The sequence below is a fragment of the Cydia splendana genome, chromosome 27 (assembly GCF_910591565.1).
Source record: "Cydia splendana chromosome 27, ilCydSple1.2, whole genome shotgun sequence".
In the NCBI taxonomy this organism is placed as follows: domain Eukaryota; kingdom Metazoa; phylum Arthropoda; class Insecta; order Lepidoptera; family Tortricidae; genus Cydia; species Cydia splendana.
Window position 1 is genome coordinate 6180063 of NC_085986.1, and position 25528 is coordinate 6205590.

The window sequence follows — 25528 nt, forward strand, 5'->3', positions numbered from 1 at the left end:
TGTTCGCGTGGTACAGGTTGCGTTTGCGACAATTTCATTGTTTGGTATGGCTTATCTATAGTAATAGTATCTCAAAGGGATAGGGACCCAAATTTTTGAGAAGAACCGAAGTAGAAATCAATAGTTTAGGAATGTCTAAGAGCCTTTTATGTTGTTCACAGTGCTTTAAAGGGGCCCACTGATTTTAAAACCCTTTAGTCCGTAGCGGCAACATACTTGCCATCATAATTAAAACAAAAACGCATCTCTACTACAAGAATTACGGTTCGAAATCGAATGACTGCAAAGAAATGTCAAACGGTTAAAGGGTTAACAGTCCGCCGGACGGTAATATCGGCATGTCAGTTGTTCGCAACTGTCAAAATTTTGTTCTAACTGACAGGCCGATACCGTCCGGCGGACTGTTGATCAGTGCGCCCCTTAAGGGGCCCACTGATTACCAGTCCGCCGGACGATATCGGCCTGTCAGTTGTTCGGAGCTGTCAAATTTCTGTTCTAACTGACAGGCCGATATCGTCCGGCGGCCTGTTAGTCAGTGGTCAGCTTTAAGAGATCAGAAGATGTAATTTTCAGTTGTGTGTGTAATGGTGGCAATGTGTAAAATAAAAATAAAACCACAATTTTGCTTTAGCACCTCTTTAAAAAAGTTATTCCTACTCTTAACGAGACGGAAGTATTAAACTGTATAGAGACCAGTAGGCCTAGGTATAAAAAAAAACTATTTTTATTTCGTATAACCTTATACCTCTATGTATCCAGGCCGCGTAGCCAAGATGCCGATCGCTTACGCTCCGTAGCGATCGAAACGCAACTGTCACTGTCGCACTAATATGGAAGAGTGATAGAGAGCCTGAGTGAGAGAGTGATTGTAACCTTGGCTAGGCCGGCTGGACAGAAGGTATGAAAGTAAGGACATCTTTGTAACTTTTTCAGAATAAAAGGCGTACCATCACTAGGGTTGCCAACCGTACTATATTATATAGTATTGTACTATATTTTGTCTCTCTGTACTATATACTTTTGGAAAAATATATAGTACGCTAAAATACTATATTTCCGATTACACTCATGTTTAGTATTTTATCTGAAAGTACTATATTTTTTTGGAATGTACTATATTTTTATTCCTTATTCTGGAAAATACTATATTCCACCAAAAAAAAGTTGGCAACCCTAACCATCACCCACACTGCTAACTGTCCATCGGTAAATCATGGACATCGGTAATGTATATACTTATATTGTATTGTCCTAGGATACTGGAGCAAACTGTGGTTACCTATAATTATTGGACAAACGTCTACCTTTAATGTTATGTAAGCTACCGATTATTTTTTCATGATGTATTGTCTGTAAAAATCTGTAATAATAAAAGTAAACCTTATTACAAAAGGCATAAGTACCACCGATTAACAGTTAAGAGTGTTGCTATGTACAAGGTACAGAGAAACACTTGATTTATTGTAACTATTAAATAACCACTTGTGTACAGGAAAGTACACGAAAGGTCACATATAACAAATGCGGTCAAGTGCGAGAAGCCTGGTATTTATGTATTCCGAACGCCTCATAAATAACCAACACAAACTTATCTATGCAGCCCGTAAACGAAACAACAAAAAAAAGTTTAAACAAATCGTAAGGAAACAAGCGATAACAATGCCGCTACTAGCTGCAAAGTTAAGTTTGTAAATATTAAAATATCCAAGTTAACTCTGCGTCCTATAAAGTCTTTATACTTATTATGTTAAGGTTGAATATGGTTTGTTTTGTACTTTTTTTAGGGTTGTGTGACAATCATTGTATTTTTTTGCGAATGATATTGGAATGCAAATTTCTGGCATAGTATATAGTGACCTTTTTTTATTCTACAAGGCGAGATGAGACGGATGTCTGATCTAGAAAAACAATAGGTATTATTAGGTTTGATGACGAAATAGATATAATATAAACAATATATAATTTAGTTGCTACACGTTTAAGACCACGTATTTTCCCATCAACTTCTAAAAAATAAAGTGATTACCATACGGTGTCAGTTTTTTAACCTATTTTTTTTTATTCCACAGTTGTTTATTTATTATATCCACTAGGCTTCGCCTGGGCCGGCAATTACATGTGATTTGACACATTTCTTACTTTACTACCCTACACATGTTACATACAAAGATTTCAAAAGTAAAGATAGGCTCGTCCCTAAGATTCCGACCAAACATTCTTGTTTGGTGTGCCTGGGTGGAATGCTACAACGCGATTGGTTGATGAGTTTCCATCACGCGCGCGATTGGTTGCAGTCGCAACTAATTGCGTTAAACTGCACGATTGGCTCGAATTCGTACCTACATGACACCCAAAATGGCACCGCTGTACGGTCAGCCAAGAAAGTGGTCTACCACTTTTCGACTCTATCAATCAGATGATAGAGTCGAAAAGTGGTAGATCACTTTCTTGGCTGACTGTACTGGCACCATTCTTAGTGCCCCTCTTTACAAAGTAAAATATAAATCAATTGTTATAGACTATTTATTGCCAATCAGTGATTTCAAAAATAATCTATTTTCCCTACATTGCCCATGTCCTACGTAAAACCATAAATTTTTCCAATGACTGAGTCATTTACAAACGTCAATTTTCTTGTCTCATTGTTTGCCACTTTGGTTATTATTTCCATTAACCGTTACGAAATGACAGACAGACAGACTGTATTACAGGAAATTATGACTAATTATTGAGTTGGAAAAAATTAACATGAATTTAACTGTCAATGTACAAGAGCAAGGAAATTCAGTGCATATTAATCGTCTTAATAAGATGGTAATCAGAATTACAGGCAAAATAGGCACAATGGTTGTCGATTTGCGGAAAATGCCCTGTAAAACCATTGAGTTATTATTATTATAGAGAAACTCTAGGTCCACGGGGTCCCAGCGCGCATAAGTTGTTCGCAGAAATCCCTAAGCGCCTGGTTGACGTAACTGGTGACCGAAGAGCTGGCGGCTACCTCGCACAACGTATCAGCATTGCGATACAGCGAGGAAATGCCGCCAGCATCCTTGGTACAATGCCTCAGGGGCCTATTTTAGATTTAACCTAGTTATTAATTTCGTTTAGTAGTACCACTGTATATATTATTGTATGTAAATAAATGAATTAAAATTATAGAGAAGCCATACAAAACAATGAAATTGTCGCAATCGCAACCTGTACCACGCGACCAAAACGTCGTAAGCGCCGTGAAATTCATGCTTACGCGTTTAGGTCGCGAGATTCACGCTCCACTTCTATTATGGTTTGTATTGTAGTAGTGTCAAGTGACAACCAAAAACGTCACTTTTGACACTGATCAGTATCGTATCGCTGTGACATTTTATAAGCATTGTACGAATTGGGCCGTATGTCGATTAACGAAAGCTGGCGCGGATTTTCCATGAAAATGTTCACAGATCAGTACAAATTTCGCACTAGATATGATGAATTTAGCTACCTATACCATATAGGTATCTATGTCTGGTACTAGTTTTCGTTCCTAAAAAACGAAATGAAGGTGCAACGAAACTGAAGTAAAATAATATGCTAAAGCTAGGTTTAAAATGAAACAAAGAAATTACTTTACAATATTATTTTATTGCATTAAAACTACCTAATAATTATTATCATACGTTTTACATAACTATGATAATTATAAAATAATATACAAATTCAGGCACATCTCTAAGGCTTGTATGATATGTGTATGTAAAACTATTGTGTATATATACTCAAACAACGTGAAAAACATACAGTTTCAAATTACTAAGATCGAGCACAAAAAGTGGCCAAATTTTAAAATACTATTAATTCATTCTAAGGACATGAAATTATTTACTATCAGTTAGGTACATGTAGTATAATATTGTGTAGTTATTATTGATTTTGTGGCACATCACTAAAAACATAAACGTTCATTTCATTGAAATAACAAACACTGTAGATTTTAGACATTTAATTTTATTGTATTTATATGGTTTTATTAAGAAAATAATTGAGGCATTATCTATGAAAAGGGCGATGGCGCTTACGCCGCACAGCGGAGCATCGTTAATAATAGCGTAAGCGCCATCGACAATAAGGTCCCTTTTCGTAGATAAAGTTACAATTTTGTTCAAGATCATTCATTAATTGATCCTTTACTTATGCACTGATACATGATATGAAATCATTCATTTCTTTTAATTAAATTTCCCTATCCAGTTCCATTAAAATGGCGATAAAATAAACGTAAAATTTTTTTGTACTTAAATACATGCTACAATTTATAAACTGTTCATAATTAAAATTGCATTCTTAATTTTTTTTCACTTGAAACTAAAAAAGGAGTTTACTTATTTAATGGGCGCCCTACCGAGCGACTACGACTTAGGGGCTGTCCATAAATTACGTCATCGATTTTTGACGATTTTTGACCCCCCCCCCCCCCCCCTATAATCATCCAAAAATCATGCTTCAAATGACCCCATTTCCTCCTACTTCATGCTACCGTCATCCGATGTCCAGACCCCCCCCCCCTAATTTGAAATGACGTAATTTATGAATAGCCCCTTAGGTATTTTTTTTTATTTATAAGTTTAGTGTTTTTATTACATACATACATACATATAATCATTAATCACGCCTATTTCCTGGAGGGGTAGGCAGATACCACGGATTTCCACTTGCTACGATCCTGACATACCTCTTTCGCTTCCTTCACTTTCATACCATCCTCATACACGCTCGCCGGTTTAGGATGCTCTTGACCTGGCCTTTCTTCTTTTTTTTCTTTTCTTTTTTCTTTCTTTCTTTTTGTTTTAATTATGTTATTAAATAAATAAACTCCTTCTTAAATCAATTTCATATTTGAGTTATTTTTTTGTAATCGATCTTAGTAATACAATTACCAATGAAATAACAATAACAATTCATTTACACAAGAGTCACACTTGTCGATATAACTTCATTTAACTGTAAAAAAAAGCCTCAAACACTAACATATTGGCATTTTTATCAAAAACAAATGCCACATATTCTGCTTCTGTAGTTGATAATACGACAAAAGTTAAGGCCATACCAGATTTATCACACGATAAAGACAATAGATAAAAACATCGAATGAAAAGGCACTATTTCTTTATCTTTAGTACTCCGAAATTGTATTACGAACGTTTCCGAGAAAATACGATGGAGAACAATTATGCACTACATCTGTATACCGGGTGTGGCCTGTAACACGAGCAAATAATTAAAACATAGATTGTACTCCTCAAACGATGACACTTTTGTTCAACAACTTTTAAAAATTATGAAGTATTTAGACTCCCTATTTTTCATACAAAATAAATATTATCTTCAATGGACGCCATCGCCACGCCATATCATTGTGATTGACGTTGCTTGTCACGCCTTAAACATAACAAAATTCGCAATACATTGCGTCTTAGAATAAACTTTAAAGTGTAAGTATATAAAATCAAACCACAAGTTATTTTTAAAAGTCGCTGAACAAATGTTGGTCAGTATGAGGAGTACAGCCTACAGTTACATTTTTTGCTCGTATTACAGGCCACACCCGGTATGATATTGTCAAAGAAATTTATTGTTAGAAAAAAAAATATTGTTTCCAGTTCTTCATTTATTCTGTACATTTTAAGTTAAAATAGACAGAAGACTTCAAGACGTCAAGAATTTCTAAACATTTTCCAAAACAATATTTTACAGTATAATACAGTATACATCTGGTGCTCCATTACGACACCCTATGTTATACGCACTTTACGTAAGTACTTCGAAAATTTAAAGGGCCATATGTACTGTAAAACGTTGTACGATACACGTGCGAATAGGTAATTCGCACTTGTATCGTCATGTTCTATCGCGTAACTAACTATTATAATAATTTAATGTCTTTTAATTACATTTTGCGTATAGATGCAAAATAAAATATAACTTTGTATGAAAAGTGCTCAAATACATTAAAACCTGTTATGAGATTAACATCATAATTGTACGGATGATATTGTCCAATTACACATAATAACAGTAGGGTAATTCGCCAATAACTGGCCAGCGGCTAAAAACTGGCCACCTTAAACTAAAAATGAATTCTATTCACCTATAAAAAGAATTCATTTTAGTATAAGGTTTCAATAACTGGCCAGCCTTCAATAACTAGCCACCACACCACACTAAAATGAATAGGGTATTTTCCTACTAGTCAAATCAGTTACTTTTTTAGAACTGTCAAAACGATTTGCTAATATGGAATTTATATGAAACATTACATCGTGACGTCGCGGTCAACTCACCTACTTTTTTTATTTCTATCCGATTTATTAAATAGAACTTTTGTTTAAAAATAACTCCTATCTGTGTTTTTCTAATAATTATCTGGTGCTAATATTTCATGCATGGCGTAAAATAATTTATTTTAAATACAGTATAATAGGTACCCAATTTTGTTTATAGGTGAATAGAATTTATTTTTAGTTTAGGGTGGCCAGTTACTAACGGGTGGCCAGAAATTCGAAAACATGTTTTTTTCAATAACTTACCATAAAAACTAAAAATTAATTAACCAACTCCCTCAATTTAGTTTTCAATAACCTAACCTTTTTATTCATAGCCGTCTTATAATATCCCTTCCCATCCATCTTTTCCATTCTTCCCCTACTGCTGACTCTCTCCTCGAATAACTCGTAGAAGTTGGGTAAGGGCGTGTCGACTAACGGCACATTGTTGTTCTGTTTGTTTGTATGTATGGCCGCCATGTTTTGTATGAAGTGGTTGAACATGGCGGTTTCGGTGAACCATTCCAGGAAGTATTGGTTCTGTTTCGACGGGGCGTTTTTTATGAAGTTTTCTTTCTGTAAAAGAAAAATGAATATATTATACTTCGTTTTTTAACTTTAGAACTTGTATGTATGTCTGTATGTCATACACACAAGTTTACACAAAACAGAAATAACAGAGTACCTAAGTATATGTACAAAGGTAAACTTATCCCTAATAGAGATCTCTTCCAGCTAACCTTCGACTTCAACTTCATAGAGGTAAGCTTGAGGTACCAAATTGAGCACTTTTTGCGGTAATATTTTTAAGTAAATTATGAGTATTAACCATGCTACATTATATAATTATATTATTATTAACAATTAAAGAGCCTGGTAAAAACTACATGCTTACTTCTGTGCAGTTCTGGTAAAAAAACGAGGGGTTAGTTTTTTGTTTTCTACCTTTTTTTTTGCATTATGGTACGGAACCCTTCGTGCGCGAGTCCGACACGCACTTGCCCGGTTTTTTTTATAATGTTGTCCGAGCAAAGCTCGGTTTCCCAGATATTATTCATATAATGTCATGAGTCCCAGCAGTTAAATGTCAAAAAGCTCTTAAGTTTCAAACGTTTTTGACTTTTCATACATTTTGTAGGAAATCTCGTGCGCCGTGGACCGTGGAACTTCCTTAGTTAACTTATTTACTTAGGTCCACCTGCACCATTCAGTAACCTGGTGTTAACCGGTTAAACCTAGAGTTACCATGGTTACTAATACAATGTGACATTGGGTTAACAGTTTAACCGCTTAACCCCGGGTTAGTGGAATAATGCAAGTGGCGCTTACGGGTTAGTAATATAAAACATACTCACATCAAAAACAACCCCACCGTTCCCCATCTCCCCATCCCCCCTCACTCCCTCCTTAAAGCACTTCTCGTACCCCCCCAGAACATCAACGAAGAATCTCAGGAAGGCCTCAGAAATCATCACATTTCTCGTCTTCGTGTCCTGCTTGTCTTTCTGTCTGGTTTCCATCTGGATGGTAGTTTTGAGGGACTTGTAGCTGTATGTTGGTAGTATTGTGGACTCGTCACCTTGGTAGAATATCACTTTGGATTGCTGGGTTAGGTCTATTAGCATGCCCTGGAATTAAAAAAAGATTTATTGGTATACATTACAAATACTGTTTACAGTGCGTATGGTGCTATTTTCCCGCCCTAGTGCAGCAATAAGCACTTTCCGTGCCTATGTCGAAAATTCTAACAGCCATATGAGCTGTAAAACGTTGTACGATACACGTGCGAATAGGTAATTCGCCACTCGTTTCGAATTTCCCCTTTTCCGCACTTGTATCGTAAATAACTATTATTGCACACCTCAATAAAAGAAAACAATACAAAAGAAAACAGAAATAATAGCAGAGAGTAAACAACAGGCGGTCTTATGGCTAAAAAGCGATCTCTTTCAAACAACCTTTGGGTATATTGTTGTATTGGAAGTTCATATTCTAACGACCGTTCTGGTCTAGTGAAATGATGGTCCCGGGTTCAAATCCTGCTAAGGACATTTTATTCGTGTGATGAGCACGGATAGTTGTTCCTGAGTCATGGGTGTTTTCTATGTATTATATATTATATACGAAAAGTGCTCGAGTGGAGACCACGGACTAGCAAGCGCAGCGTAGGACGTCCACCCACAAGATGGACAGACGGCCTTGTTAAGGCCGCCGGAGGACGCTGGATGCGGGTCGCTTCCAACCGGTACGAATGGAGGTCCAAGGGGGAGGCCTATGTTCAGCAGTGGACGTCTTATGGCTGAGATGATGATATTATATACTGTTTTCCTACAGGGACCGTGCGCGTTGGAGGGTCTGTCATCTTGTGGGTTGAATCGGAAACATAATTATGTGCACATGTACATTGCCAAAGCAAGTGCTGCCATCTACCGTTTTCGACGGTACGTTTCCTTGTGCATAGTAGGTTCTGCCATCTTGTGGGCTACATCGGAAGCATGAACGACACATTTACGCCTCGCGCCAAAAATCTGACGGCTCTTATGCTGCCCCCTATAATTCATGCACGCCCCCTATAATATGTATTTACCTCTTCAAAAAGCACTCCACTAGTATCCAAGTCTCCCGTCTTGAGTAGCCCCGCTAACATAGGCAGGGCTGCATCTAAACCGCCCCTCTGTATTTTATTATAATCCTATAATTATGTATATACCTCTTCAAAAAGCACTCCACTAGTATCCAAGTCTCCCGTCTCGAGTAGCCCCGCTAACATAGGCAGGGGTGCTTCTAACAAGTCCCTCTATATTTATATAAATCCTATAATTAATATTTACCTCTTCAAAAAGCACTCCACTAGTATCCAAGTCTCCCGTCTTGAGTAGCCCCGCTAACATAGGCAGGGGTGCTTCTAACAAGTCCCTCTATATTTATATAAATCCTATAATTAATATTTACCTCTTCAAAAAGCACTCCACTAGTATCCAAGTCTCCCGTCTTGAGTAGCCCCACTAACATAGGCAGGGGTGCTTCTAACAAGTCCCTCTATATTTATATAAATCCTATGATTCATATTTACCTCTTCAAAAAGCACTCCACTAGTATCCAAGTCTCCCGTCTTGAGTAGCCCCGCTAACATAGGCAGGGGTGCTTCTAACAAGTCCCTCTATATTTATATAAATCCTATGATTAATATTTACCTCTTCAAAAAGCACTCCACTAGTATCCAAGTCTCCCGTCTCGAGTAGCCCCGCTAACATAGGCAGGGGTGCTTCTAACAAGTCCCTCTATATTTATATAAATCCTATAATTAATATTTACCTCTTCAAAAAGCACTCCACTAGTATCCAAGTCTCCCGTCTCGAGTAGCCCCGCTAACATAGGCAGGGGTGCTTCTAACAAGTCCCTCTATATTTATATAAATCCTATAATTAATATTTACCTCTTCAAAAAGCACTCCACTAGTATCCGAGTCTCCCGTCTCGAGTAGCCCCGCTAACATAGGCAGGGGTGCTTCTAACAAGTCCCTCTATATTTATATAAATCCTATAATTAATATTTACCTCTTCAAAAAGCACTCCACTAGTATCCAAGTCTCCCGTCTTGAGTAGCCCCGCTAACATAGGCAGGGGTGCTTCTAACAAGTCCCTCTATATTTATATAAATCCTATAATTAATATTTACCTCTTCAAAAAGCACTCCACTAGTATCCAAGTCTCCCGTCTCGAGTAGCCCCGCTAACATAGGCAGGGGTGCTTCTAACAAGTCCCTCTATATTTATATAAATCCTATAATTAATATTTACCTCTTCAAAAAGCACTCCACTAGTATCCGAGTCTCCCGTCTCGAGTAGCCCCGCTAACATAGGCAGGGGTGCTTCTAACAAGTCCCTCTATATTTATATAAATCCTATAATTAATATTTACCTCTTCAAAAAGCACTCCACTGGTATCCAAGTCTCCCGTCTTGAGTAGCCCCGCTAACATAGGCAGGGGTGCTTCTAACAAGTCCCTCTATATTTATATAAATCCTATAATTAATATTTACCTCTTCAAAAAGCACTCCACTGGTATCCAAGTCTCCCGTCTTGAGTAGCCCCGCTAACATAGGCAGGGGTGCTTCTAACAAGTCCCTCTATATTTATATAAATCCTATAATTAATATTTACCTCTTCAAAAAGCACTCCACTAGTATCCAAGTCTCCCGTCTCGAGTAGCCCCGCTAACATAGGCAGGGGTGCTTCTAACAAGTCCCTCTATATTTATATAAATCCTATAATTAATATTTACCTCTTCAAAAAGCACTCCACTAGTATCCGAGTCTCCCGTCTCGAGTAGCCCCGCTAACATAGGCAGGGGTGCTTCTAACAAGTCCCTCTATATTTATATAAATCCTATAATTAATATTTACCTCTTCAAAAAGCACTCCACTAGTATCCAAGTCTCCCGTCTCGAGTAGCCCCGCTAACATAGGCAGGGGTGCTTCTAACAAGTCCCTCTATATTTATATAAATCCTATAATTAATATTTACCTCTTCAAAAAGCACTCCACTAGTATCCAAGTCTCCCGTCTCGAGTAGCCCCGCTAACATAGGCAGGGGTGCTTCTAACAAGTCCCTCTATATTTATATAAATCCTATAATTAATATTTACCTCTTCAAAAAGCACTCCACTAGTATCCAAGTCTCCCGTCTTGAGTAGCCCCGCTAACATAGGCAGGGGTGCTTCTAACAAGTCCCTCTATATTTATATAAATCCTATAATTAATATTTACCTCTTCAAAAAGCACTCCACTGGTATCCAAGTCTCCCGTCTTGAGTAGCCCCGCTAACATAGGCAGGGGTGCTTCTAACAAGTCCCTCTATATTTATATAAATCCTATAATTAATATTTACCTCTTCAAAAAGCACTCCACTGGTATCCAAGTCTCCCGTCTTGAGTAGCCCCGCTAACATAGGCAGGGGTGCTTCTAAGACGTCCCTCTGTATTTCGGCTGGGATGGCCGAGATGAGGGGCTGCTGCCACACGAAGGGGTACAGGGAGGTTTGGAGGGCCTCGAGACATGAGGAGAGCAGGCTGGAAGGTAATGAAAAAAATATATTTTTTATGACTCTCATAAATGTGGGTCTCTATTGTTACCCATAAAGTTTTAAGTCATAATTTGTTTGGTTCAGAAACCTAACAGAAAATAAACCTAACCTAACCTATCTATAGGATAACCTTACGAAAATCCTGATAAGTTAACGGTTTCAGTTTTTAGGACTAATGATAATATGACAAACAATACATTATGACTTAAAACTTTATGGGAAACAAAGGGACCCCCATAAATGTATCTCGTAGCTCGTAAACAAAATAACTTGAATGATAGAACAAAGGAAATCCAACAATTTTAAATGGCATTTGATTTTAATTGCAGATCATCCAGCTGTAAAAGTTGTCTACCACTGCAAAAGGCGAGTTAAATAATCTCTGCTACCAATGGTGCCAATTTGGTAGTAGCACCTGGGAACCCACAACAATTCTTATAAGAGCCTCGGTAGAGAGTACCATTTTGTACCGTTTGGAGTTGAAACTCTAGGTCCATTGGGTCCCAGCGCGCACAAGTTGTTCGCAGAAATCGCGAAACGTCTGGTTGACGTAACTGGTGACCGAACAGCTGCAAGCTGGGCTACCTCGCACAACGCATCAGCATTGCGATACAGCGAGGAAATGCCGCCGGCATCCTTGGTACAATGCCTCAGGGGCCTATTTTAGATTTAACCTAGTTATTAATTTCGTTTAGTAGTATCACATTATATATCTTGCATGTAAATGAATGATTTTTAGTGGGATAACCCTTTGAACACCACGCCTATCGTATGCGGCGCATCATTGTGAACCTTGTCGGCATACACGAAGGTTGATATTGGGCTGTAGCTGCGCGCGTAAGTTGGGTATAGTCGCGGACGGTCTAGAACGCAAAATGACTAGTGTAATATTTTGCCTATATCACTTTTAGTCTACATCGCGAACGGACTAGAACGCAAAATAACCTCTTTTTTTTATCACACAGGTAGGTTAGGTTCGTTAGTTATCTTCAAATGGCCGAAGGCCAAACCGCACAGAACAGGCACCGTCGACATCGCTAACGTAAAGATAAAACGACGGAAAATGATGTAGGCATTTTGCGTTCTGGACCGTTCGCGATGTAAACAGAGCGATATAGGCAAAATGTTACACTAGTCATTTTGCGTTCTAGACCGTCCGCGAATAACCCATCAGCTGTCGTCTTTAGCGGTTAAAAGTTAAAGTTTTTTGCTTCTTACCTTAGCTGGTCACTGATAATGATGACTTTTCTTTCCAGAAGTAGAGAGCCGAAGACTTTGATCAGCAGACCGGCGCCCAGGGTGTCCAATAATATGGACACATTGTCTTCATCAGCTCTGGGTTCTAGAGGCCGTTTTAGGGTCCGTGTCCTGTAGAAATACATAATCAATTTATTCACAGTAGGTATTTTTCTTTTAGGTCCTCTTTAGGGGACCTATTTCTAATTCATTAGAAGGCCATTTTCGCTTATAAAGAGCCAGAGGAAAGCTGATCCAGATTGGACTAACATTTGGAATTTAAGGACGAAATTAACGGAACGAGTTTTCAAAGGCTTTTGACAATGTGGAATACAGATAACCGATGAAAAATTGCTTAAATTGATATATGGGAAAAACTGAGGCGTTGTTTTAAACGTAAAATTAAAGACTGTACTAAAATATTTCCCTTAAATAGACGCAAATCGTAAGCTATAAATATCTTGTTCCGGAGTCCCACAGGGATCCTTTCTGGGACCTATAATATTTAACTAGAGAAAGAACTGCTAAGCATACAACACAGTAAGGAAAAAGACATTCGAGAAGACAGACAGAAAGCAATACCTTTGATTTTCCTTCATGCCCTCCAAATCATAAAACGCCGCCATATCCTTCTCAGTCACAGTATGTCGGAAATCTGGCATGGTTTTTGCCTTTGCCGTCTCTATATGTAGACTGCTTCTTGTAGGTCGAACGTGGTGGACCGTCAGCTCGTCTCCTGGCGATGGGAAGTCGGTGTGGAACAGCTGCAGGAGTATGCTGTTTATTTCCACGTCTGAGCTGCCGTGGTGAGATTCTATTTCTTGGAGCACCTGGAATATGAATATTGACGATCTATTTCACTGTCTTCGACATCGTTAAAGCGCTTAGCATACTGGATACGATTCGTACGTCGCTCCGATGTTTGAGCGAGATAACGCTATTCACGTATTATAGCAACCCCGCTAGCACATTGGAACGACGTGCGAATCGTATCCAGGTGCTAAGCGCCAGCGCCTGATTGATTTTTGGTAAACATTATTATAACGAGATAAAAACTACCCATGATTTATCAAAATAAACAAACGATAGGTATATTTATCCTTGTTAGGGTTTGTTAATCTGGGTCCAATAGTAAGGAATTATCTTTATCTTTGCAATGTGTTGTCATTCTTTAGCGATAAGGCCGCCTTTTGTTTACCTCTGTCTTTATATATTATGTGTCTTTTCTTGTAAGTGTATTTTGAGGTTGTTCCATAAAGAGGATTTGTATGTATTTGTGTTTTAAGAAATATATTTAATACCTTATAATAAAAGCCAGGCGCTCTGTATTTTCCTATAATACAGTAGCATAACGGTAGACAGACTGTAGCGCCCTCTGGTAGCACACGTCGGCAGTAACTGAAATATAAAATACAATCATTATAACCAATCATTCGTTATTGTCCTAAATTTTCGATTTAGACATCGAGATAGCATATACTCGAGCGAATGAGTACCCTGCTTAGTATGTATCAATATCAAGTTTCTATGGCTGCTGGTCGACGCAACATTGGCGCAACTGTGCAGCGACGCCATTTTCCATAGCCCTGACTATAGTTCGTTTTTTTAAGCATTAGAAATAAGGTAAACAATCTTGATGTGTCTTTTAATTGAAAAACATATTTTAAAAATAAGTTACGGCAAATATGTAACAATTATGAATCTAATACGATCATTTATATTCTTCTGCTTTCATAAGTAATACTTACTGATTTTTAAAAAGCATTTTCAATTAAAAGACATGTCAAGATCGCTTACCTTCTTTGAAGTTCTTTCTAATGCTAAAAAAAACGAACTATAGACGCCGACGCTTAAAAGACGCTAGTGTGGTGTGGCCCTAAATTCTCGACTTAGATCACAATTTAGTAGATTTTACACTGTTTTCCTGTACGAGAGTTTATAGAGACATAAACAACACTCGGGATTAATCTAGGTTGCGAGTTTTCACGATGAAAAAGTATTATTTGTGGCTTACCATCAGAGAAGCTTATTGCTTTATGCTTCATCTGCAATAAGGACGTTTCTCTGAATTTCGGTTGGAGTTTCAGATGGAAACATCCTTATTGCACTTGAAGCATAAGGACCCTTCTGTGTATGAAAGCCACATTTGCCTTATCTGTATAAAGTTTACTAACCCATAAGACCGTTCGCCTCTCTCGTCAGTAAGGACTAGGGAGTAGCACTGGGCGCTTTTCGCCTCAGGCGCCCATTCTTTGCAGGCTGAGCTAAGGGTCTCAGGAAACACCAGGTTTTCTATGTGTGGGGGCACTTGCACCTGGAATAACAAGAACATATCATTAACCTTTTGGACGCCAATGACCGATATATCCGCACCGCAGGTCCAACGCCAAAGACGGATTAATCCGTCACAGACCACAGAGCAACATAGACCTACGTTCGTATGCATAAAGTTCAATTTCAATTTTGACACTTCGGTGACGTGGCGTCCGAGTGACAGCTTTTGTGTTTGACACGGCGTCGAAAAGGTTAAAAGACTTTACAAAACAGTTTGTTAATAGTACATTATTGTCGAGGCTCGGAAGTAGCTACTTGCAGGCTGAGGATTCGTTTTAAACGGACGACCTTGGGAGTCCGTTTAATTGAATCCGAAGCCAGCAAGTAGCCTTCCAGCCGAGTCATACGAGTATATAGTGCTTTTCTCAAAAATGGTGCAACAAATATAAATATCATAGAAATATTTTACAAAAGCAACTTTCTTACGTATATATTTTCACAGAAAAAAGTAGAAACAATTGAAAAAATTAGCTTTGCCGCCTTTTTATTTTTTTAATAAAAAAATAGAAGTGTATTTTTCTGCCGAAAATACGCCAACCTATTTGAGACAGCTAAATAGTCGCGGTACTAATCATCTGTTTGGCTGTTTAATGGGCCTGTGCCTTCATTTGATATGGCCATTTCAACTTTTAAAAAGTTTGGAACTCGACAAATAATGGAATTTGTATGCAACATTGCAGTCTCAAAATCGAGACTGCAATGTTTTTAACTTTTTAATTTTTGACTGACCATAAACTACGCGCTTCGCAACCTATTTTTTAAACGGCAAAGTCGACTTTGCCGTCCATTTTTGAGAAAAATATCTATACATCCCAAGACAAATACAATGAGCCTAAACACGGTTAAAATGTAGTGTTTTATTTTGGAATTCCGATGGTCGTTTCACTAAAGGAAATTCACGAGTTATTGGGTGGATCAACTTTTTAGTCACTCGTTGCCATGGTTACGGGTATTTTGTCCCTTGGACAACCACTCTTGAAATACTATTTTATGGCATTTAAATGTACCCAACACTCATTTTTGGGGTAGTTTTATGCCATATCTATAACAGGCCAACCACTGAGCAACTGAGCATGTTAGTTAAATCATCATACAACATCTCTTCGAACAAACTCTGATAGTATTGTCCCATGGACAACGGGAATGGCAATTTGATAAGTGGTGGTTTTGGTTTATGCCCCCGATTGGGTTAAATCTATATCTACAACTCACTTGTTTAGGGAACACGCTCTTGATATAGGCCTCCCCGGCCATGCAGTTGAGGCCGACGAGCAGACACGCGTCGAACAGGCCTCCGCTCTGCCCCGTTATATCTACAACTCACTTGTTTAGGGAACACGCTCTTGACATAGGCCTCCCCGGCCATGCAGTTGAGGCCGACGAGCAGACACGCGTCGAACAGGCCTCCGCTCTGCCCCGTTATATCTACAACTCACTTGTTTAGGGAACACGCTCTTGACATAGGCCTCCCCGGCCATGCAGTTGAGGCCGACGAGCAGACACGCGTCGAACAGGCCTCCGCTCTGCCCCGTTATATCTACAACTCACTTGTTTAGGGAACACGCTCTTGACATAGGCCTCCCCGGCCATGCAGTTGAGGCCGACGAGCAGACACGCGTCGAACAGGCCTCCGCTCTGCCCCGTTATATCTACAACTCACTTGTTTAGGGAACACGCTCTTGACATAGGCCTCCCCGGCCATGCAGTTGAGGCCGACGAGCAGACACGCGTCGAACAGGCCCCCGCTCTGCCCGACGCCCCCGCACCCCGTTTTGTCGTCTACCCCCCTCTCTGTAAGCTCTGGGGGTTCAGAGTCCATGTCGCTCACATTCACTTGCGATGTCCTGGAAGGAGATAGAGATTTTGGTTTGTTGACGTGCTAGAAAAAATTATCCCATCAAAACCATTAGGATTATGAATTATCAGATTTTAGAAAAAGTAACAAAATACGCAGCTCTAATGGACAATATTTTATTAGTTCGTAACAAACACAATTATTCCTCGCTACGCATCCTCGCACGTCGCTGGTGGAAACGCAGCCTTAAAATGTGACAGATTTGGTGAAAAGAACACAATACCTTTAAAAATTATCATAAAAAGTAATTATAGAAAATTTTACCCATTTTAGACTTTTTTAAATTGAGAAACAACCAGTCTTAAAATAAACATAGGTATGTGACGTTCTCAATCAAAAGGTACCACATTGTCGCTTGCCATAAGGACGCTCTGACAGGTCATTAGTATAAAGATACAAGCAAATTTCTTCTTTATGGTAAGCGACAAAGTGGTACCTTTTGATAAAGAACGTCACATATGAGCAACTTAGCTAATAGCACAGAATAAATAATAGTACTAGGTACAGAAGACTCACTCTCTAACAAAACGCGTCTGTTATCTGTTACGATCAGGACAGATATGGCCGCTAGGTGGCGACAGCGCCACGCGCGGCTTATGGCTAGCCACCAAAATTGGTGTGGAACGGATGTACTTTTAGCTACTTGTAGCAAAGCGATGAAATCGCGGAGTGAGCCACGCCTGCTAATAGCTACAAATTGATTTCGTTATTGACCTATAGTTTCCTAATTTACTAATATAGTGTATTTTTTTATACCACATCGGTGGCAAACAAGCATACGGCCCGCCTGATGGTAAGCAGTCACCGTAGCCTATGGACTCTTCATATATGATTGTTGATAAACTCACCTAAAGCTTTTCCAAGAACGGAACGTAGAATACCGCGGTGCCTCAGTGGTCGTGTCAGATTTATAGGAACAATCTGAGGTCTGGTGCCTAAACCTTGTTCTGTTCTTAGGGTCCGTGTAGGCGACGCGCGAGGACACTCGGCGGACGTAGTTCTTGCGCTTTTCCGTGAGATTGCGGGTCAGTTTTACTGAATCTGAAATTCAATAATTTTTTGTATTAGATTGATTTTTGATTACGATGGAGAAGTGATACTTTCTCTAACGGAAAACTACAACTATAATGCACAAGGAAAATGAATATATTCAATTAGGGATGTAACGATAGTATGGTTTTGCCGATACGATACCGATACCGATTATTGAAGTAAATAATCGGCGATACCGATACAGATACCGATATCAATGGCACAGTAGTATAAAATAAATAAGGAATTACATACTTAATACGCTTAAAACATACTTATGTATAATAGACACCCGATTTTGTGAAGTGTGAAAAACTGTAAAACAAATAAAGAAAAATGTGAAATCAAAATCGAAGAAAACAATTATTTAGTTATCCATCAAGCAATCAATGCAAAAGTAAATCCAAATCAGTAAATATAGTTCAATTTAGGTAGATTTTTTGCTATGGAAACAAAATTTACTCAAATTATTAGCAGCGTCATTCGTTTCGCGCGCTTTTCAAACTGTGATATCGGCTTAAGTTAAATCGGCGATGGCGATATATCGGCCTGCCGATTATATCGGTATCGTTACATCCCTATATTCAATTAAAAATAGATATACCTACATGGAATCTGAGTCACAAATTATACATTAAAGGAGCATTCCAAGGTCTGTCCCGTACAGACTCATTTTATTTCCTGTGTCCGATTTTTCGGCCATTATAGGTATCAGGCAATTATTTTTCTGTGCATATTTTTGACGATTTGTCATAGAAAAAGGAAACTCTTCAGAAAATTCGCGTTCGTACGGGACAACGGTAGACAATTGCCATACAACACCACAGAATAAATAATAGTACTAGGTACAGAAGACTCACTCTCTAACAAAACGCGTCTGTTACGATCAGCACAGATATGGCAGCTAGGTGGCGACAGCGCCACGCGCGGCTTATGGCTTTCCCCAAAATTGGGGCGGAACGGATGTACTTTTAGCTACCTGTAGCAAAGCGACGAAATCGCGGAGTGAGCCACGCCTGAGAACACACCGATCAAATCGCACAAGAAAATGTTGATGATAGCAAAGAGAATTTGAAATGGGGCTATTCATAAATTACCTCATTTCAAATTAGGGGGGGGGGGGGGGGGGTCTGGACATCGGATGACGGTAGCATGAAGTAGGAGGAAATGGGGTCATTTGATGCATGATTTTTGGATGATTATAGGGGGGGGGGGGTCCAAAATCGCCAAAAATCGATGACGTAATTTATGGACATAAATTATGTAGCTACATTACATTTTCTGCCATCTTTCGATAGACGATTAAAACTGTTAGAACGCCATTTAGCTTTGATCGTTATTCTTTCACTGATATGTGTTAAGTTGTTACCTTGTTAAATATTAATATTAACGCCATCTACTCGAGAGTAGGCGTAAGGTTATGACGCCATCGCTCGAAAAGATTGCACCATACCTTTGTCCTATAGTCTATTAGATGGCCTTAATATTAATATTTAATAAGTTAACACACATCAGTGAAAGAATAAGGATCAAAGTCAAATGGCGTTCAAACAGATTTATCGTCTGTCGAAAGATGACAATAATTTTACAGTGGCTACATAATTTACTTTGACAATCCGTCTCTATGCACTCTATTCTCTTTGTTGCTAATATTAACAATAACGAAGATCAAGAAGATTATAATGATGACATAGGGAAGATAAAGGGCAAGAAAGATAGAGAAAAGTCCAGAGGCAGTCACACAAATCAAGTGAAAGAAAAAAATTTGGTTGTGTCCTAAATCTAATTGCTGTCGCCAGTTCAATAAAGCTGGCAGATGATCCACTGGAAGATAATAACTTCAAAGTAGTTGTTGAAGATAATAAAGAAAGAGCAAATACTTTCGCTGGAGCTGTTAGATGATTCAGTCGAGAAGCTGTCTGGGTTGTTCTCATCCATGTTGCATGCGGAGACCGTTTCGTATATCTTGTTCATTAGTATGATATTGATGACAATAGAGAACTAGATAAAGATAATGATAATTTAGAAGTGACGGTACACGAATATATAAAAGACGATGGAGAAAAAGTAAAAGAGGGCGATGACCAATAAGTGAAAGGTAAATAAAAACAACGATGATGATTAAGTATATAAAAATATTAAAAGAAATGAAAGCTATCCTGAAGACAATCGAAAAAAGACCAATAAGGACACAATTCGGATGGGAAGATAGAGCCAACACAGGTCGAGTGAAAGCAGAAATTGGAGTAGTGTCAAAAATCTGCCATCTCGAGAAAGCTGGAAGATGGTCCACTGGAAGAGAATAACTTCAAAGTAGTTGTTGAAGAAAATAAAGTAGTAGCAAATACCTTCGCTGGTGCTGTCAGATGATTCAGTCGGGAAGCTGCCTGGCTTGTTCTCATCCATGTTGCATGCGGAGACCGTTTCGTATATCTCGTTCATTAGGCGATTCAACTGTAACAATTAGAAATTATATTTCAATTAATCGGATTAAGAGTAAATATGTACATATTATGTGTATATGTGTGAAAGGTTGTTTGGAAGAGATCGCTCTTTAGCGACAAGACCGCTTGTTGTCTCTATCTTTAATCAGTTGGTTTCTTTAAGCTGTATCTTTTATCGAGGTGTCACAATACAGAGTATTACTTGTATATATCTATCTATGCTTGAGAGTAATTTTAAGCGAACATGGTAATTTACATTTCCTTTTGTCGTCCATAAGTGCAATTTTGCTTTGTTAAAATAAGGATTCAAAATATAATGGAACGAGAGATATTTATTAAGCCTTTGAAATATAAATAGTTTATTCGTGGCAAAGAATTAACAGATAAAAATAAGAGGAACAAAATATGGATAGCTATAGGTTAAAAATAATATTGAAAACGGGGTGACACCGTGCATATCAAGGGCATCCAAAGAGGGTAGATTGTAGACGGCGTGGAGGTAGATTTGTAATAAGATTTAAACTTGATAAGTATTAGCTTTACCATACCTCCCATATACCTGATTATTTAATAAGGAAACTTATGTATGGAATACTATAAGCTTACTTATTCACGATTCTCCATTACAGGTCAAACACTGTCACTGCAGTAAAGCGTCAGTGACCCGGACAGCAGAAAAGACGGTAAACGAATGCGGATAGAAAATTATAGGAGGTCCGAATTAGGAAATTATTTATTTGACGCTAACTGTGCCATCTAGGACAGTTCATGGACCGAAACCTCACCGAAACCAATGAACCGGTAATTTTCCTTTTTACAACGGTCCCCTGAACTGTTCTTTTAAACAATTAATACTTATTGAACCTTGACGAACTTTAATCGTAATTGTGCAAAAAATCATGAAGAAGATTGAACACGGGCTAGTGTTTAATTAGTAAACGGATGCCAACGGAACTCATTTACTAGGCTTTCGCTGTCCAGATTCAGATTTTTATTCATAAAAATCATAAAATAGTATTTTACATATCAAATAGGAATATTTAGTGAATGAATTGTTTGTACATTCAACAAACAATTCATTCACTAAATATTAGGCACTAGCACATAAGTTAAATATTAGGCATTTAACAGGTACACATGGTGTCCGTTCGTCGTAAACCTATTAAAATTGTCGGTGGCTTTTCGGTGCCCGACCAGATGGACTGATCAATTGGACTCTACTTTTTTCTAAGATTTGCTCAATTGTGGTTTGATCAATCCAAGGGACTATCTAGTGACAATATCAAGATTATCAGTCATGAGGGATTGACCAGAGAATGAAAGAATAAATAATTAATAATAAATAAATATTTTACGACAATTTTACACAGATCGAACTAGTCTCACAGTAAGCTCAATAAGCTTTGTGTTATGGGTACCAGATGACGATACATATACTAGGCTAGGAGGCCGTTTAAAGAAAGTTAGTTTATAGTGTATTTACAGTTCACAGTTTATAGTTAATATCTGGGAGACCGAGCTTTGCTCGAAAAACGTATAAAAACTCAAAAAAGCGCGTTTTCCCAGAGATAACACCTACCTATGCTAGATCGATTTTTCGCCCCCGAAAACCCCATATAGCAAATTTCAACGAAATCGTTAGAGCAGTTTCCGAGATCCCCGAAATATATAAATAAATCAATATACAAGAGTTGCTCGTTGAAGGTATAAATTTATAGTTTATTTATTTTTATTTATGTAGACGATCATAATAAGAAGATAAACATAATTTTGATATTAATGCAAATTTATAATGTAATTTTTATCGTGAAATAAAGAAATCTAATCTAATCTTTATGTATTTCCGCTAGTACAAAAAAATAAAGGTTCACCGTCAGCGGACGCATCTATCTTATACCTTTAAACGAGCAATTCTTGTATATTTATTTATATATATTTTTCGGGGATCTCGGAAACGGCTCTAACGATTTTTATGAAATTTGTTATAGGGGGTTTTCGGGGGCGAAAAATCGATCTAGCTAGGTCTTATCTCTGGGAGCATTGAGTTTTTATATCTTTTCCGAGCAAAGCTCGGTCTCCCAGATATTAAGTATAATAGGTACAAAACCCTCCATTGTGCGTATTTCGGTTTTTTATCGGCAATTCTAACGATTTCAGTAACAAAAATAGTTCAACAATTTTATGCGTACGTAATCGCGGGCAATGGGCACATGTTAACATTTGTTAATCCAGTATAGTAAAGGATAATGATTTTTTACAAAATTACCTCGTTTCCTTGAAATGGAAACTACTCAAGACTCACCTTGCGAATTCATTTTGAATGATGTCATGCAACACTGCACAATTTAATTAGAATTAATTAGTCTTTAACCAACAGCGAAACACGCAACAGACGCTTTATTACCTAATAACAGTAATCACAACTCACAATACTCACAATTTATAATATTCATAACAAAAAAAAAGAGATAAGTAGCTAATTAATTATTTATATCACATGAAGAAGCCAATACGCATTTGATTTTAAAAGCAATATTTAAAGTGTTTTTCTAAATATTTTCCACAATAACTATTATTATTTACACCAAAATCGTAATTAATCAAGATTTTAACTTTAAAGAGTTAATAGAAAGTCGTTTGGATATTTTTTTACTAATCACTTGTTTACTTTTTATTAACACGTGTGCACTTGTTATTAATGATTATCAACCGTGTTTTCGGAGGTCCGTGCGTACGCAACGCACTCTTCGTTCTAAATCAATGAGTGTATGTTACATTTCTTACCGATGATAACACGATCGTAAAACTGTGATGGTCAGAAACGGTGTTATGCCGTAAGGAAACAAACATTAATATATTATTAAATTGTATGGAAATGACATATATAATTTGTGGATTAGGTAGCAATATTTGTAAACGGGTCTCTCACGAGTTCATCAGTAAGATTATATTAAAAAAAAAAACTTACAACACTAATTCCATGAGTCAGGAATAAATATCATGTGTTGGCTTAGAAATCTGCGCCAATGGTTCAAAAACGCACTAGGCTACTAGTGCGTTTTTGAACCATTACTGCGTTAGCAGTGTCAAACTGACATATTCGCTAACGTCTGCGTAACTTTTTCCGTATCTCGCTCGCATTAATATGCCAGTACGAACGAGATACATAGGAAGTAAGTTAAGCTCACGCTAGCGAATATATCAGTGTGAAACCGGTGGTAGCTGTATCGGTCACTTTTAGAACTGCTGTATCTTGATACAAGGGTTGAAATACCTATGATGATTCCCAAACTGCTATCACAGACGGCAATAAAAGAAGACAATAATATTTCAATTATTCAATAAGCAATAATATTTCGGATCTTTTGTGGCAATGATAAACAAAGCTTTTGGTTACGAATGCACCCAAATGTCCTTTATCAAACATATGGCAGAAACTATATCTCAACGGTGGAACCGCTCACTAAGGCCACTAAGCACCATACTGGGCTGGCTGAGATGCAGGATCAGTATCGCCGTTATACGCGCCACCAGCATGTGCAACCGAGGCACACGCCACCGCTTTAAGTTCACTGTCAGGTGGCTTGGGTTCGACGACGGCGCCGCCCTTCCACACATCGATTTAAACCCCTTTTCTACCCTAAAATTTTCAATGTATAGTTGCCTATGTATTATTATACTTATATTAAGCTCTTTGAATCGCTAAACTTAAGTGGCAGTGGGCGGGGCACATTGCCCGTAGAACCGATGGCCGTTGGGGCGGAAAGGTTCTCGAGTGGCGACCACGTACCGGAAGGCGCAGCGTGGGTAGACCCCTCACAAGGTGGACTGACGACCTGGTTAAGGTCGCAGGAGTCCGCTGGATGCGGGTGGCGCAAGACCGGTCATTGTGGTACTCTTTGGGGGAGGCCTATGTCCAGCAGTGGACGTCCTCTGGCTGATATGATGATGATGATGATGAAGCTCTTTGTTACGAAATTACTAATTGCTTATCACTTACAGCATACTACCGTCCACATAAACAATCGCTAGGTCGCTATATTGCGATAATGACTTTTGTATACAAAAGATTTAGTGATGACCAATGAGTTTCAAGTGTCGATGGGAAAATGTCGATATAAAATTGTCGATAGCTATCATGGTAATTATTAAAGGTTTATACAAAAAGATATACATCGTTTCGCATTTTACACCGTAATAACTGGTGTAGCGATTTATAAGAAGACACATACAGTCGTGTGTTCTAGGCAATTATTTACTATGAAAAGACTATCAATAAGTAAGCCATACTACTATTCAGAAACATATACAAGTTTGTTTTGCGGTTATATGACAGTCTTGTTAATGTGGTAATTATCTGGTATGAAATATTTTAGTTCCACTTTACATACTATCTTCTCTTTATTGTGTGCTATGGTGGTTACTATCTGGATTGGCACTACACGAGGTGTACATTTTTTGCATTTTTTTTTTATAATTTACATCTTGTATGTTTATATCGAACACCATTTCCTCACTAACTCTATGTCAAGGTTAATGTGTTTACTGTGTTCTATTTATTTTAATAGCTCAGGTCACGGTTAAAAGTTACATACAAAGTAAGTGCAACATTCTAGAATTGTAAACCAAAAAGAAGATTGTTGGAATGAAGATAAGTTTTTTATGAGTATTTATTAAAACAGAGATTAATATCATAAGTCTAAACCTAAATTAGCCTGAGGCATGGTTCCCAGGACATTGGCCGCGTTCCCCCTCTGCACAGTGAGCCTGAGTTTTTGCGCAAAAAATGCGCCTGCTCGTAGGTCGCTTTTATGAGTTACTTACATAATAATTCAATATCATGTTAATATTATCGGACTCTTAGTCTCAGTTTTTCTACATTTATACTAAGAAAAAGAACAGTTGTTAATCTTCACTGGAGATAGTCATATCACCTTATCTAAAAACTCAGACATACGTTTGTTCAATTCACAAGAATTTTATAAATATTAGAATATTACAAAATATATTACTAGTTATTGGATTCTGCCGTATTAATAAATGCCTAGAATAAATAATAATAAAAACATTTAACATACATTTTGAACACGAATATTTTACGTCTGCTAAATATATTTCCGAATGTGGTTCCTGTATTTTTTTTATCGATAAATAGACAAATAAAACCCACTTCCCATCCCTATTTTAATTGTAATATTAGTAACTATACGCCGGGATAAAAACGTGACAAAACACGTGTGCA

At 37.9% G+C, this 25528-nt stretch overlaps 1 protein-coding gene and 1 long non-coding RNA gene across 2 annotated transcripts in view; one reads left to right on the plus strand and one right to left on the minus strand.

Annotated features, from left to right (window-relative positions):
• The window catches only part of LOC134803825 (uncharacterized), a 347292-nt gene that overhangs the window by 89847 nt on the left and 231917 nt on the right, over nt 1-25528 (plus strand). The gene's annotated exons all lie outside the window — the stretch shown is intronic.
• The window catches only part of LOC134803805 (uncharacterized), an 87598-nt gene continuing 66625 nt past the window's right edge, over nt 4556-25528 (minus strand). Inside the window, exons 3-12 of the mRNA XM_063776641.1 lie at nt 20191-20296; nt 17659-17851; nt 16616-16799; nt 14796-14935; nt 13923-14019; nt 13204-13451; nt 12604-12753; nt 11191-11371; nt 7658-7930; nt 4556-6878 (exon numbers count right to left, since the gene is read on the minus strand). Coding sequence (XP_063632711.1) covers nt 6582-6878; nt 7658-7930; nt 11191-11371; nt 12604-12753; nt 13204-13451; nt 13923-14019; nt 14796-14935; nt 16616-16799; nt 17659-17851; nt 20191-20296 — 1869 coding nt within the window. The 3' untranslated portion in view covers nt 4556-6581. The remainder of the gene's footprint in view (nt 6879-7657; nt 7931-11190; nt 11372-12603; nt 12754-13203; nt 13452-13922; nt 14020-14795; nt 14936-16615; nt 16800-17658; nt 17852-20190; nt 20297-25528) is intronic.